This window comes from Nelumbo nucifera, chromosome 5, assembly GCF_055504915.1.
Source record: "Nelumbo nucifera cultivar China Antique chromosome 5, China Antique-T2T, whole genome shotgun sequence".
In the NCBI taxonomy this organism is placed as follows: Eukaryota; Viridiplantae; Streptophyta; class Magnoliopsida; order Proteales; family Nelumbonaceae; genus Nelumbo; species Nelumbo nucifera.
The window spans coordinates 72,882,478-72,896,759 of NC_142653.1; the positions used below are offsets into that span (position 1 = coordinate 72,882,478).

Below are 14,282 nucleotides of genomic sequence, written 5' to 3' on the forward strand. Positions count from 1 at the left end.
ACCCTGACAGAATAAAGGATAACTCCATGATCCATCTAATATCAGAATAAAAGCATCACCTCGGCGTGGACAGAGTCACTCAACTCCAACTTCTCGTGAAGACAGCCACCACCCTCTTCTACATTTGGGAAGCCAGATGAAAACTTGACTTCGAACAGCAAGTCCCTCGACTAGACCAACTTCTTAGCCGCATCAAGTCTCTAACCCCACCTCTCGCACAAACGCCACTGAACAAATTCATGAACTCAAAGCCACATTATAATGCCCAGTAGCTGAACCCTCCACCAAACACAACTTACATCTTTACTGACGGATCCCATAGGAACCTTTGTGACGCATCATATGGCTTTGTAATCCTTAATCCTGAGAGATGTTTCCTTGCATCCATAGGTAAACCATGCAAGCTGTGGAAGCCGATCCAAGCAGAATGGAGAGCAATTTATAAAGCTTTGATCTACCACAACTCCCACAACATCCAAAGAGTTCAAGATTTTTGTGATGCTGCAACAGTTCTATCCCTGCTTGATCGTATGAAAGCCCCGAGTACCAGCTGGGAAGACAATGGCTGTTTTGTTTTAATTCAGCAGCTGGTCAAACGGTTTGAATATTGTAATTTTCAGTATATAACAAGTTTTAATTCAGCAGCAGCAGCAGCTGGTCAAACTGTTTTGTCTCATGAAGCCTGTGTAAAAGTAAGGAACCTTTTGAATTTCTTGGCACTCCTCCCACGTGGCTATCAGAACATTTTGCGCCCATAGCCAGAGGAGATGGTCAGCACTTGTACATTCTCAAATAGTGTTGAATGAATCTGTGGTCTTTTTAAAAACAAAAAAAAAAGCATACACTTATATGTTCCAATTTAAGAAGTATGTTTTATTGTAGGGCCTTTTCAGTCTTTCTATTTAGGGTAATGATGTAATTTTAGGCTTATTAATACAAATAAAAAATGGTTGGGCAGTAATTGAGATAAATTAGTTTGACCTCTCCTACTATCTAGAGTTTTTCCCAGATTTACTTGTCTTTTAAGTTTGATCAGACATAGAATGGAGTATTTTTTATATACTTTATTTATTAAAAAAGAAGATTTCTCAAAACTACTTTACAATACAATAAACCTTGCATCTCAACAGTAATAAATGATTTGATAAAATCTCATCACTTTCTGAGAGTGCAAGAAATCTTCGATTACTTTTTGTACACTCCCACTATTGCCCAATATTTTTAAATAATAATGCAATTAACACTTGTCCCACTATCATCCAATAATTAAAAATAAAAAGGGGAAATTGTCTAAAACTCACCATGAGTTTTCAGCATTTCTCTTAAATTCACCATAATTTTTCAGAAGGTCCAAAACTCACCATTTCAAAAAGTTTTTATTTTCCAAAGCTCACCTTCTCTTAATGCACCATCAATGTTTCTTAACAGAGGTGTCCACATCAACATAAATAACATTTTTTATGACCAAATCACCCTTGAATACCGAATTAAAGGAAAAGGGTCTTTTCATTTTTCAATTTTCATTTTTTTTTACATTTTTAGTGTTTTGTTATAATTTCTAATATTTTTTATAATTTCTGTTTTTTTACATTTTTCTAATTTCTACCATCTATAAAATTTCCTATATTTTTTGTTATTTATTTGCAATTTCTATGTTTTTCTATAATTTTAGTTGTTTTTTCTACAATTTTTATTTTTTTATTTTTTTTTCAATTTCTATAGTTTCTATAATTTAAAAATAATTATTTATTTTGTGTGCAATTTCTAAAATTATTTAAATTTTTTGTAATTTCTGTGTTTTTATGTATTTTATATTTGAAAATATTTTTTGAACCTTTTCCGTTTTTCATGTCTAAATATTAAAATATACGTATGCATTTTATATATGTATATATAATTTATATTTTTCCATAAAGGATAAAATGATAATATTAAGAGAAATGTTGAAAAGTTATGGTGAGTTTTTGACAATTTCCCAAATAAAAATGCATTTAACCCCAAGGCATTGGGGCCTTATCACCAATAGCTCTAAAGCCTTCAAGGACTTCTAATCGATTGTACTTTCTAGGCATGATTACGATTATGGTTGCTTTTGTACATCTCACAATTAGACGGGTTCTACACATTTAATACATATAAAGCAAAGTTTAAAAATATCGCAACATACACATGCTTATTGTAGGATTTATTTACCCACCCAAACGTCAAGGGAATTAGGGGGTTAGGGTTATTTACATTTAAGAGAATCTTCACTAGCCACGGAAGAGAATCTATCAGATCTAAAATTTTATATTAAACACTAGGCCATGTACCATTCCATCAATGGGCAGAAGTTAGCTCTGTGCACAAACAATATAGTCGCATGCACGTTTTAAGACTGACACACAACTAGCTAGAATAATCCATTGAATCGAGTCACCAACTCTGAGGGATAAAACTGAGTTTGAAATCCCGCAATATTCGACATAGACAAGCAAGCCACCACTTTTGACATATCACCACATAAACCAGACCATAGTGGTGGGTGCCCAAGGTTCAAAACGAGTATCAAAGCAATTAATTAGTGAAGACCGGCAGCATATGTCTGAGTTGAATCGTATTGAGCTCCATATCCAGGCTGAGGTGACAAACTCTTGCCGTAACCCACTGGTGCATTAGTTGGAACACCCGCGTAACCACCTGACTGAGACATGGACTGGTCGTAACCTGGCTGATTTGTTGTAGGCTGTGCATAAACGACCTGGCCACTCGACGGTGCACCATAAGCTGAACCCTGGGGTGCACCACCATAACCTGCTGTGTCTGTAGGTCCCTGGTAACCATAATTTGCACTGTTTGGAGCTGGTTGCTCACCATAACCTGGCTGGGAGGCTGTATAAGGCCCATAGCCCCCTGTAGGTCCTTGAGCATACACAGCACCAGGCTGACCCCCTGGCTGACCATAACCAGGAGCAGCCTGACCACCTTGCTGAGGATAACCTGAAGCAGGTGCATTTACTGAGGGAGGTTGGTTGTAACCATCATTGGTGGCTGGTGTAGAACCATATGGGTATGGTTGCATGGGCCCACCTGATGCGTATGGGAATGACTGCTGGGGAGCATTTGGCCCATATGAGTGGGTTTGTGACATAGGACCTTGATATGGCATATCTCCAGGTTGACTTGCCCTAGGTGGCCCATAAGATTGGGGAGGCCCCTGTGGTGGCATGCTGTAAGGCGGTGGCTTACCATACGTTTGCTGGGGATAACCTGCTTGCGTGCTTACTTGCTGCGGGTAAGCCCCTGGCTGAGAATGTCCATGACCTCCATATGGATGTGTTGGAGGTTGGTTTTCATATTTTGGTTCTTCATATCCATGCCCATAGTTCTGCTGGGGAGGCGCTGACTGGGGATATGTAGGTTGCCCGTAGTCTGGACCCTGTGGCTGTCCATAGTAGTTCACTTGGGTAGGGGGAGGTCCAGCAGCAGCAGGGGTTGGGGCAGGTTGGGAAACAGGGGCAGGACCAGCAGGCTCACCACCATGTCCCCCTCCTTGTCCATAGTAATCATAGCCACCACCTTGAGGTGGACCCTGCATAGGAGCTGCGGGCCTTTGATCCCAACCAGCGCTAAAACCACCCCTAGGACCTGACTGTTGTGGAGGGTAACCACCATATGTTGGAGGTGGATACTGTGGACTCTGAGAAGGATACATACCTCGTTGTGGATAATCATAACCTGTTGGCTGTGCAGGAGGTGGAGCACGGGGGCCCCACTGAGGTGGACCGGTGGGTCCACGTGGGCGATAGGCTTGCTGTTGATAACCACCAGAGAGAGTAGAAGGCCTCACAGGCTGATAAAAGCAAATATAACACAGATTTAGTTAGAAATATGCATGCAGACTTTCTAGAATAAAATAAATTGAAAGGACAGGAGGCCTTCTTCATATATCATTTAGTATTCCAACTAACATTGTGGGGCCTCTGGGATATTGGCACCATCCAAGAATTAACAATTGAGTGTATCAAATAGATAAGAAATTTGAAATATTGCAGAAAGAACCCGTATCCAAATATATACAGCATTTATTGTCCACCTTGTATACGTGGCATCAGAACATCAAATAAACAGACTACATACAAAATGTATCAGAACTTATCAGGCGTTTTACCAAATCAGAGCACACATTTGATACGTTGCATGAAAAATAAAATGAATAAAATCACTATATAAAAGAATTGAACGCATAAACTCTAACCTGTAGACCACCCTTCTAGCCAATTTTTTGCCAACACATTGCACAACCTAGGAATTCTGTGGACTAAAATGTTTTAACCCTGAAAAAATAACACATGCCTCCCCTAGAGGATGAAAAACCTATGGAACCATACAATGGGAATAGCAGAGCCACAATCAACTTTCAACAACCAAAGGTACAAGAAATTACCTCTCTCCTAGCCAGCTCATACCAAAGCTTTGACTAGCCAAGGAATCCAGCAGAGTGGGATTTAACTTGGAAATCCAATCAATAAAAAAGAGGCGCCAACCATCATCTTCGAACCTCACTACAAGAGAGAGAGAGAGAGAGAGAGAGAGAGAGAGAACCAAGCAACTTCCAAATACACAACCTATGGCAGAGAAATTGCCACTGCCAAGCACCCATGCACGTTAAGCTAAACAATATCCAAGTCAAAAGAATGACTGCTTTTATCAGCAGTAACAATTTTCAAATTCCACGTGTATCACCGAGTTTGTCCCAACATGTTTTCTGAAGCAATCTATCTTCAGCATCCAATGGACCAATCTAATGGCAATCTTGTCAAATACTGTTTCGAGCATATGTAAGCTTTCCACAACAATTATTTATCTCCCCCTTCCCAAATGTACACAAATAAGACCAGAATTATTCCATATTTTTCATGACAAAATGTAGTCTTCCTGAGATTTCAAATGGTACCCAATACCACATATCCAAAATGTAGGTCATGTTCATATGAAAATCTTGAAGGTACTTACACAATGGCAGTATCAATTTTGCAGGAATTATAGACCCCATCTTGCATCCACTCTTGCAACCACCACCCCAAATTACATTTGCCTGTTCATCCCTAGATACAGATCATAACGCAATCAATTATGTATATATCATTATAGTGAAATGAGAAAGGAGCATTCTCCAAGTCTTGGCTAAACTTTCAAATCCAAGACATGGATTCCTCATGTCTTGTATCCAACAAATTAGGAAGAGGCTTCTTCTAAACCCCCATTATTTGACCAGATCCATTATTTACAAAAATTCCAATGTCCTTAACCCTCTCCAAGCAATCCAACTAAAGGGCAAAACATAACTCTAAATTTTCAACACGATTAATACATACATACCTCTCAGTGTGACAGTGTAATGGTAACTTAAGAAAGTAGAGCAAAATTCTAGCATATTCTTTTTAGAGTACAACTTTACAAAATTTCCAAGTCTTTATATCCTTAAACATCATTTGTAGCATACTATAGAGCCAACCAGTGTTTTAAAAGGTACGAGGGGTGTACACCAGGAGGCACGCCTCAAGGAGTCGGTGAGGCACAAGCCAAAAAGCCCAGCGGTGTATGCCGGAGGCATTGATGAGTACGCCCCAGGTGCAAGGGGTGTATGCCACGTACACCTTTTGCATGAGTCAAGCTAGAAGCATATGCCTCATAAAAAGACAGAAAAAAAAAAGAAAAAGAAAGGATAGGAAAGATAAAGAAAAGGCAAAAAACGAGAAAAGAAAGATAAGAGAAGGGAAGGGATGGATATCTATTTTGCTCATCACCCCCCCCCCCCGCCCGTTCAACTAGTGTTAAAAATCCCCCTTCCTCTTCTTCCTCCCCCACCCCACCCTCATCCCCCTCCTCTAAAGGAGCCGTAAGGCAGCATACTGTTCAGGATGCTTACACCTTGCATCATGCTTCTTAAAACACTGGAGCCAACTAATATTATCCAATCAATATCAAAAGAAAATATATAGAGAATTTTTATCCTATCAATATCCTTCCAAGTTTTTACTATTTCTTGATGAGACCTTTTTTCTGTCACATCACCTTTCTGCAAAATAATGCTTCAAAAAGCTTCAATTGTAAGGGTAGTTTGGTTCACTTATTCAGTTTTTCAGCTTAAGCTTGCTCAAAAAGCAGTCAAATCCTACAATGTCAAGTTATATGCTCAAACACAAGGCTTCTCATATCCAATTGAAAAAGATGTGATCCCCAGCCCATTCATCCAAATATCCAGTCTATGGTAAGAACTGAATGTTCAACATAGCTGCGAGATCAATTCCTTTAGATGCATTCCACTTCTTTGCTAAATCTGACAAATATAGTAGTACGTTATAGCAGGTGATGCTCTACCTCTACAACTTGATTAATCAGAGATATTTTGTTTTGAATTCATACCCACTCACATAAGAATGTTTCACAATTATATGATTATTTGTTAAATGGGCAACATGCCTTAAATATATATAGTACTACTTATAGTTTTCTACTTTTCTTCACACAAGAGTGAGGTTTTTCATTAAGTGTATGGACAACGATATGAAGAGAAAGATGCATAGCTAAAAAGAAAAAACTAGTTATTAACAACATGATAGGCACCTACAACTTTTCAAAGCCATGGTTATGGTAGCTTAACAAATTAACATGCTTGATAAACATTTTTGTAAAACAAACCAATATGCTACGAGGTACATTCGGCGAGCTACCGTAGAAACATGCATGGAAGATGTGTATTTCAAGATTTTTCATTTTTGAAGCTCAAAGAAATCATCAAACAATGCACCAAACTTCTAGATTTGACACCAGCTCCTTCAAAATCTTCAATATGCCTCACTGCCAATTCTGGGACATGTAAGATATGATTTGGCTTCTATAGAACAACACATCATATTAAGAAATATGTGCATACAGTTGAGACAACATCATATTGCATTATCATATTCCAGCAATGATCTGCAAATGGACACTAACTCTTTCTAACAGCCTGTGCAGAACCTCAATTCAAATTCTGGGAAATACGAGATATCTTAACATGTTTCTAGTAGCATTTGGCAGTAATCTGTGGAAGTATTGAACCCATACAAACTTCAATAATGATGACTTCACCAGGTTATGACTCTTCTAAGGCATGACTCATGCATTGAACATGGGGGACGCTAAAGAACACCGAGTTTAGCACGAAATAGTGTCTTACTAAATTATTATTTTTTTTAGTTTTTAAGTCTGAAAGCAATCTTACCAACTACACATATCCTTCAATCGCGAGGGTTAATGCCTGATCCCTCTCTTCAGTGGATGAGAGTGAAGAATGGATGTTTATTGCTACACCAAGAAACCAATGCTGACCCCATGTGAAAGGTAAAAGCCAAATCTGCATTGTTAAAGCCAACCAATTCGAAATCGGCACCTTCAACATAAATAAACCATGGCAACCGACATCTCAGATTGAACGTAAGATCTTCCCAAGTATATTCAAGTGATCTTCACATGGATCATATATCAATAGTGAAGTCCTCATGTTATTCAAGAAATCAATCTCTCATTGCCCATTGAGAAAGTATGCAATAATCTTCGTTCATCAAATAAAAAGTGTCATTTGGTTGTGACAGTTGGAGAATGTATTGCATGCATCATACATTGGTTTTGTACAAGGTAAACAGGTAAAACTTCATGCATGGAATACATTATTCTTTAACAAAGACATACAAATTTTCTGCATCCAAGTAAGTTCTGCGGAACTATAACTGTCATATTTTGAACCAGTGAAAAGTCCACGACTGTAAACCTTCCTAACTTGCCTCCTACAAAAGCATTACTTCTAACCAATGTAACTGCAATCATTTCTAGAAAACACTAGCTCACAAAGTCAAACCAACTCTTGAAGATAAAAAGACGATTTCTCACTTGACAAATCAGATATAAATTTGTCATGTAACCAACCCAAACATTATCTGATATCCGATTATTTTTCATTTAATGATTCATTAAAAAGAATATTCTTCACTTAATGCATTCTTATTCATCATGCTCCACAGCAGTGGTAATCATGCATTCATGCAATGACACTTCAAAACAAAAAGATTTTTGTAGATTAGCACATCGTTATAACATTTATTTAGAAAAAGCAACCAAGATTCCAGCATTTTTCGTTGTGATGTAACTTGGTTAGAATTATAGTAATTATTAGAGCTAAGAGCTCCAGCAAACAAGATCTGTTATTAAATATATAGACACATGCATGATGAAGGGGATGAAAGGGCTAGAGATTGACCAAAAAAGACATGGGAATGATTCAAGTGCCACAAATTTAACAATGGATATGACTTTCAACAAACAGGATATATGTAGCCAACTGCCAACCCCTTAGAGTTGGGATAAGGATTGAATAATGATGATGATGAGATGATATGTGCATGTTAACATACTTACAAATCAATGAAATAAAGGTGGTTAAGCAATAGGTGTTTTTGGCATCACAAGTTCAGATAATGCCTAGGCAACAAGTCAACAACTATGTAACTCAGACAAAAAAATATATATACTATATGCACATTTTATAATATAAATGCACAACCACAAATATGTATTATTAAATCTTATATTAACCATAAACTACAAAATTACAAAACTCAGTAAATTACCGAAATGACATCTCAGACTAGTAAATGGATTCCAAGGTTCCACCAATGAGGGGAAAAATTAGTTATTTGTCCCCATGAAGATGTGTATATCTATACCATGCACAGTCTAGCACACAAAAGGATAAAGCATTTTGGCTCTAAATGCACTCCTACTGACCAGTAAATGGATTACAAATTCCACCGATGAGGGGCAAAATTAGTTATTTGTCCCCATGAAGATGTGTATATCTGTACCACCTGCCTAGTCAGTAATGGGCATCCAAAATGCCTAGGGAATTGCCTACTCAATGCATAGGATTTCACCTCACTACACAACTACAAATATACCGCGGATGCTCATGTCAGGCATAACCAACAATACATATATAAAGTTTTACAGAGAGAGAGATTGGGGGAAAAAGTAGTACAATAATGGACTAAGCGCACTCAAAAAACTTAATATCACATCTCTTCATCAAAGTTCCAATTCAAACTACTTGTGTGCATGCCAATTTTAAAGAGATTTTAGTTTACAGCAGAGACATAGCGTGTAAATTCAGCACTTACAACCACACATCTATTTTTCCTACAATTGCAATTTAAGACCATATCCATTGATTTGCCTATTATTTATTGCAAAAGAACTCGATAGATGTCTCATTCAAGATCCATACAAAAGATACACGTCTATATAAAGATTACCACAAAATTTGCTAAAACAGCTAGAAAATGTGCTCATGATGCAATGCCATCAGTACAATTGAGCAACTAAAAAAGATATAATTGGCATAAGTTATATAAAGGCAAAAAGATCATAATTAAATTTAAAACAAGGAGCAACGAGGACAGATTTATGCTCCTAACCATCAATCATAAAACCACAATAATACAAGGTTAAAAATCGAACCTGATTCATTACTTCTTTTATCATTTCTCTTGCCATCTCTATCTGTTTTTTATTACCAGTCACGCGCACAGTTCTTTCCTTTGATTGGTCACCCTCAGGAAGATGTTGTGGTATCAGCTAAATGAGAACAGATTGTTAGTATTTGGATAATCCAAATACATTATATATATTGTAGGTTCATTTTTTTCCATTGTCACAAAAACTTAAAACAAGGTCATACGATATCAACTACCTGGATGCGTGCCCCAGATCTGGTCTGTAGGCTTTTAATTGTCTCCCCACCTTTCCCTATGATCAAACCAACCTGTGCAAGATTATAGTTTAGTATAAATAAACTAAAATTTAGACACACAATGCCACCACCCAGGCTACAAAAACTACCTTCTCATTTGGAACCTGTATCTGTATTTGTTCTGTGGCTCCACTAGCTTGTGCAGTACCAAAGCCCCTTGCGACAAGGGAAGGGGAACCCCCTGCATCAGCCTGAAACAAGATATAGACAAACTTCAGTCAATATATAAAGACCTGCAATTTAGGGGAACCAAAAAAGAGAAACATGAAAAACACAAAAAAAAAGAACAAAACAGGTAGATAAACAGAATCGAACCTCTGCTATAACATCTTTAATCAACTTTTCGGCTTTATTTATATTTTCCAGAGTTCCTATGAGTTCCACAGGCCTGGTTGAAGAATATGGATCAGCATCAGCATCTCGTGTGATTTGAATTTTTGCCCCAGAATTATATTGCAAGAATCGGATGGTATCTCCAGCTTTGCCTATAAGAACGCCAACCTGCAATGGGCAAACAACAACAAATTATAAACTGTTCGTATAACAAACAAGATAAAGAAGGCGCGACAAATAACCCAAGATAAAGAAAAGAAAAGCTCCTATTAATCAATTACAGAAGAAGTTTATTAACTGATCTAGAAAATGTAAGAAATGATCAAATTTCCATTCACAATTACCAAGTTTTCTGAACATGAAGGAACCTCAGACCAACCTTATTTAGTTTCTAAATTTGGCTGCTCTTTCTCTATTCAGCACTAGAAATTTTTTTGTGGTGCTAAAATGAAACACTTGATGAGGACCCTTTAATAAATACACAAAAATATTTGCATGAGGACCCTTTATAAGGATTTCTAGCATGACCACAAATAACAACTTCCATCAGATCGACATGTTCATAACTTCCTTCATATCATAAATTCATAATAAGAATAGCTGGCTACCACAATTTTGTATCTTGTAATTTACCCCCCATAAAACCCTTCCTGAATGGGATAAAAGCAACATATCCACACAGGTAAAATAAAAGAAAATATCAAAATTGGAATACAAATGTAAAACACAATTTACAGGTGACAACAAAGGCTGTGGATTTCCTTTTTATATTTTGATATACGCGTCAAATTAGTTCCTCTGATCAAGCAGGAAATTATGAAGAACATAAGATAAGGATTACCATAAGATTGTTGGAACGTACAGGAAAGATATGAAAGCTGCAAATTCCGATATCAGTGATAATAATTGTCAGGATTTTATAATTTAATTTGCAATAGATTCAAATCTCTTGCATGTAATGATCAGTCAATCATGTCCTTTTGCATCTTTTACTATAGCTATACTAAGAAAAGGGCTGCTTCCAGAAAAGGTAACCAAACACCCCTTGTAATTTTGCAGATTGCCCAGGCTGTAAAATAAATTGCATACTTTCTCAACAAAACTACAATACCAGCAAAGGTGCATGCATTTATTCAAATCATCAACCAGTATAATGCAAGCCCCATTTAAATGATAAGGACCACCTTTCCCTTCCCAGGATTGTCCATCCAAATTTCCAACTTTGAACTCACAAAAAATTCTACAGTCAACCTTAACTAGTTCCACTTGTAGTAACCTATGCAGCACATCTCTTGACAACATTGACTGACAATGATTTTGCACCATGTTGGAGAGATGATAAATAGACTACAACAAAGATTTCAAGGGAAAGTACAGCTATTAGTAAATAGACTAGCACGAGATCAAGAAAAGCATGTAAGTTGAATGCATAGTTATGTTGATTAAAAAACAGAAACATATATTATTAGTGTACATGCCTTATTATTTGGAGTAAATAGACTAGCACGAGATCAAGAAAAGCATGTAAGTTGAATGCATAGTTATGTTGATTAAAAAACAGAAACATATATCATTAGTGTACATGCCTTATTATTTGGAACTTCCATTTTCCGTGATGTAGTCTGCGTATCGGATGCAGGCGGTTGTTGTGCAGAAGCAAGTTCTCCTTGTTGGGGAATCATGGAGGTTATTTGAAGATTGCCTCCTGAAGGATGTTGATTGGTGCCTGCCTGAAGATTCTCACCAGAGAGTGCTTCACCACCATTTTCAGTCTGGTGAACATGATTTTCAAGGTTTACAGTACCAGTAGATGGGGCTTGAGCATTTTCTGTACCATCTACAGATGTATTTTCAACTTTCTCTGCAGGCATCTCTTCTGACTCTTGCACCTGGTGGCCATTCTCAGCAGCTAAAGAACAGAAGAAACACAAAGGCCATATTAGTTAATTTCTTTCTTTTCAACCATATACAAGTTATAGCAAATATTTACAATATAAAAAGCACAATGGGCAGTCTTCTTTTCTTTTTTCAAGAGACGTAAATCCACAAGCCAACTAATGGATACGGAAGGGACGGCAGGGCAGGGGGAGATGGGAAGTATGGCATGTGCATCTATAGAATACCCAGAATAAATTGCCTCTAGAATGCGATGCTTATCACAATCAGCAATTGTTCAACATACAGATTGATTCACTGCATCTACCATCTAAGGAGGCAAAGTTAACCATCCAGCCAATTTGAAGACCTAATAAAAGGCATTGCAAGCAACGCTAAGTGAGCTTATTCCACTATAGTTTGAATGTAATGAAAAAACATATGATGTATATAAGAGAGTGAGGAAAGAGATGAAGCATAAATAGTGAAAGAGGATGGTTTCCGCTCAGTTTCCGTCTATAAAAAATAGAAGAAATGAAAAAAAAAGGAATAAAAATGAATAAGATCTGAATATTAGGAAAAAAGGGATATCCCCCGCTTCAATGCCATGAGCGGTCACAGTTAAATGCTGTAAAAACTTATTATTTCCAAGTAAAATAATTTTGATGACGATTCTAAAAACCTTCACAAAAAAGGAACAAACTTTCGAAACCCTAAATCGTAGACCAATTATGAATATTAAAGAAGACTCATCACCAAATGCTTAAAATAAGCCTAAAAGAATATACAAGTTGGCTCAGAATAACAGATCAATTTGAATATTTTTATAATATCCAAGCATGCAAACTCCAAAATCCACAAAACCAAACAAATAGATGAAGCTGAGGATATAAGAAACGAGGTTTCAAAATAAAGACAAAAACGATGAACCTGAAAGATCGGTGGTTTCTTCCTCCAGGCGAGGCCGCTTCACCTTGGGAGAAGTCGAGTCCTGCTCGGCACTCTCTTGGGGTTTCTCCGTATCATTCTGCGCCTCATCGGAGTTCGCGTTCACATTCTCATCTGCTGCAGCTTCGTCCGGAGAAGCATTCGAAACGACCGGTTCTGGAGCTTCAGGTTCCACATCTTCAAGCTTCCTCTTGTGATCTGAAGGCACAGGGCTTCCATCTCCTGCTACCGCTACCTCTTGTTCCGCCATTGATTTGCACTGAAAGCGCTAACTTTCGCGCTCGACCAAGCGAAATCCGAACAACGGTTTCGAAATAATGGGGGAAATTAGAGAAATTAATGTAAGAAAAAGGGGGAAAAAACGGGGACGGAGATCTAAGGGTCTTACTCAGAGAGAGAGAGAGAGAGAGAATGAGAATGAGATAGAAAGAGAGAGAGGGGACAGGAGTGGAGATGAAGATAAAGGAAGGATTGTAGGGTTTAAGACCTTAAATAGGGCAGAACGCAGATACCAGATATTTTTCTCCCTCTGGTAAAAGAGAAATTATACTAAACAACGAGTTTCTTTAACACTTATAACTTCGCACTATAGACATGATAGGGGACCCATGAAATGACAAACACTAAAGAGATCTAACCGTTGCATAAAAGTTTAGTAGAACGGTAGATAGGTAAAATCATTTAACTCTCAAGAAATATTATTGTTCAATTCTTCTTATACTCATAAAAAGGGAAATTTCTTTTTTAGTATTCTTTTTATTTTGACTATTGAGAAGGCCAACCACCTGGTCCAATATCTAGCTGAGCACCTGATTTAGTTTTGCTTATTTGGAAACACCAGTAAGAAAATCTGTGTGATACACGGGTATAAAAAGTAGAAACATAAATAACATAAATAAATAGCAAGGTGTCAACCACCTAGTGGGTAAGGTCTTGTGGGATTTGAGATGAATCGTGCCTACACCTAAGTCGGGGGATTATGGGTTAGGGGATGGGCTATTCCCATTGTGTAGCTCTTAAAAAATTAATATAAATAAGTAAAAAAAATAAAAACATACTTAAATAAATAATTATATCTAATTAATTTATTATTAGTCAAAGGTAAATTATTGTATAATAAAAAAAGAACTTGCCAAAGGTATTTTTTTAATTAAAAGTTTATTGGAAAAAATATTAAAATTTTATGGATAATAATATATTTAATTTATTAAAATAAATAAATAAATAATCAGGCGAGAGAGTGAAAGATGGAGAGATAACTTTTGCTATGGTATTTTTGTATTATATAGTGGCATAA

General features: G+C 37.1%; 1 protein-coding gene across 2 annotated transcripts; it reads right to left on the reverse strand.

Annotated features, from left to right (window-relative positions):
- Nucleotides 1–2,261: 2,261 nt before the first annotated feature.
- LOC104589485 (KH domain-containing protein) lies at nucleotides 2,262–13,448 on the reverse strand. 2 transcript variants are annotated; one of them, XM_010247830.3, is made up of 7 exons: nucleotides 12,968–13,448; nucleotides 11,749–12,071; nucleotides 10,145–10,330; nucleotides 9,919–10,020; nucleotides 9,770–9,841; nucleotides 9,538–9,654; nucleotides 2,262–3,832 (listed from the first exon to the last, which is right to left on the reverse strand). In XM_010247830.3, the coding sequence occupies exons 1-7, from the start codon at nucleotides 13,233–13,235 to the stop codon at nucleotides 2,561–2,563; spliced, it is 2,340 nt and encodes a 779-aa protein (XP_010246132.1). In that variant the 5' UTR covers nucleotides 13,236–13,448; the 3' UTR covers nucleotides 2,262–2,560. The 2 variants fall into 2 exon arrangements, with proteins under 2 accessions (XP_010246132.1, XP_010246131.1); XM_010247829.3 differs by having other exon boundaries at nucleotides 9,767–9,841.
- Between the last annotated feature and the right edge of the window lie 834 nt (nucleotides 13,449–14,282).

Excerpts from the sequence above, each read along its gene's own strand:
- LOC104589485 (XM_010247829.3), bottom strand. The coding sequence starts at position 13,235 with ATGGCGGAACAAGAGGTAGCGGTAGCAGGAGATGGAAGCCCTGTGCCT. Across the intron at positions 12,072-12,967 it reads AGAAACCACCGATCTTTCAG|CTGCTGAGAATGGCCACCAG; the intron begins GTTCATCGTTTT and ends TCTGTTCTTTAG. Across the intron at positions 10,021-10,144 it reads TTAAAGATGTTATAGCAGAG|GCTGATGCAGGGGGTTCCCC; the intron begins GTTCGATTCTGT and ends ATCTTGTTTCAG.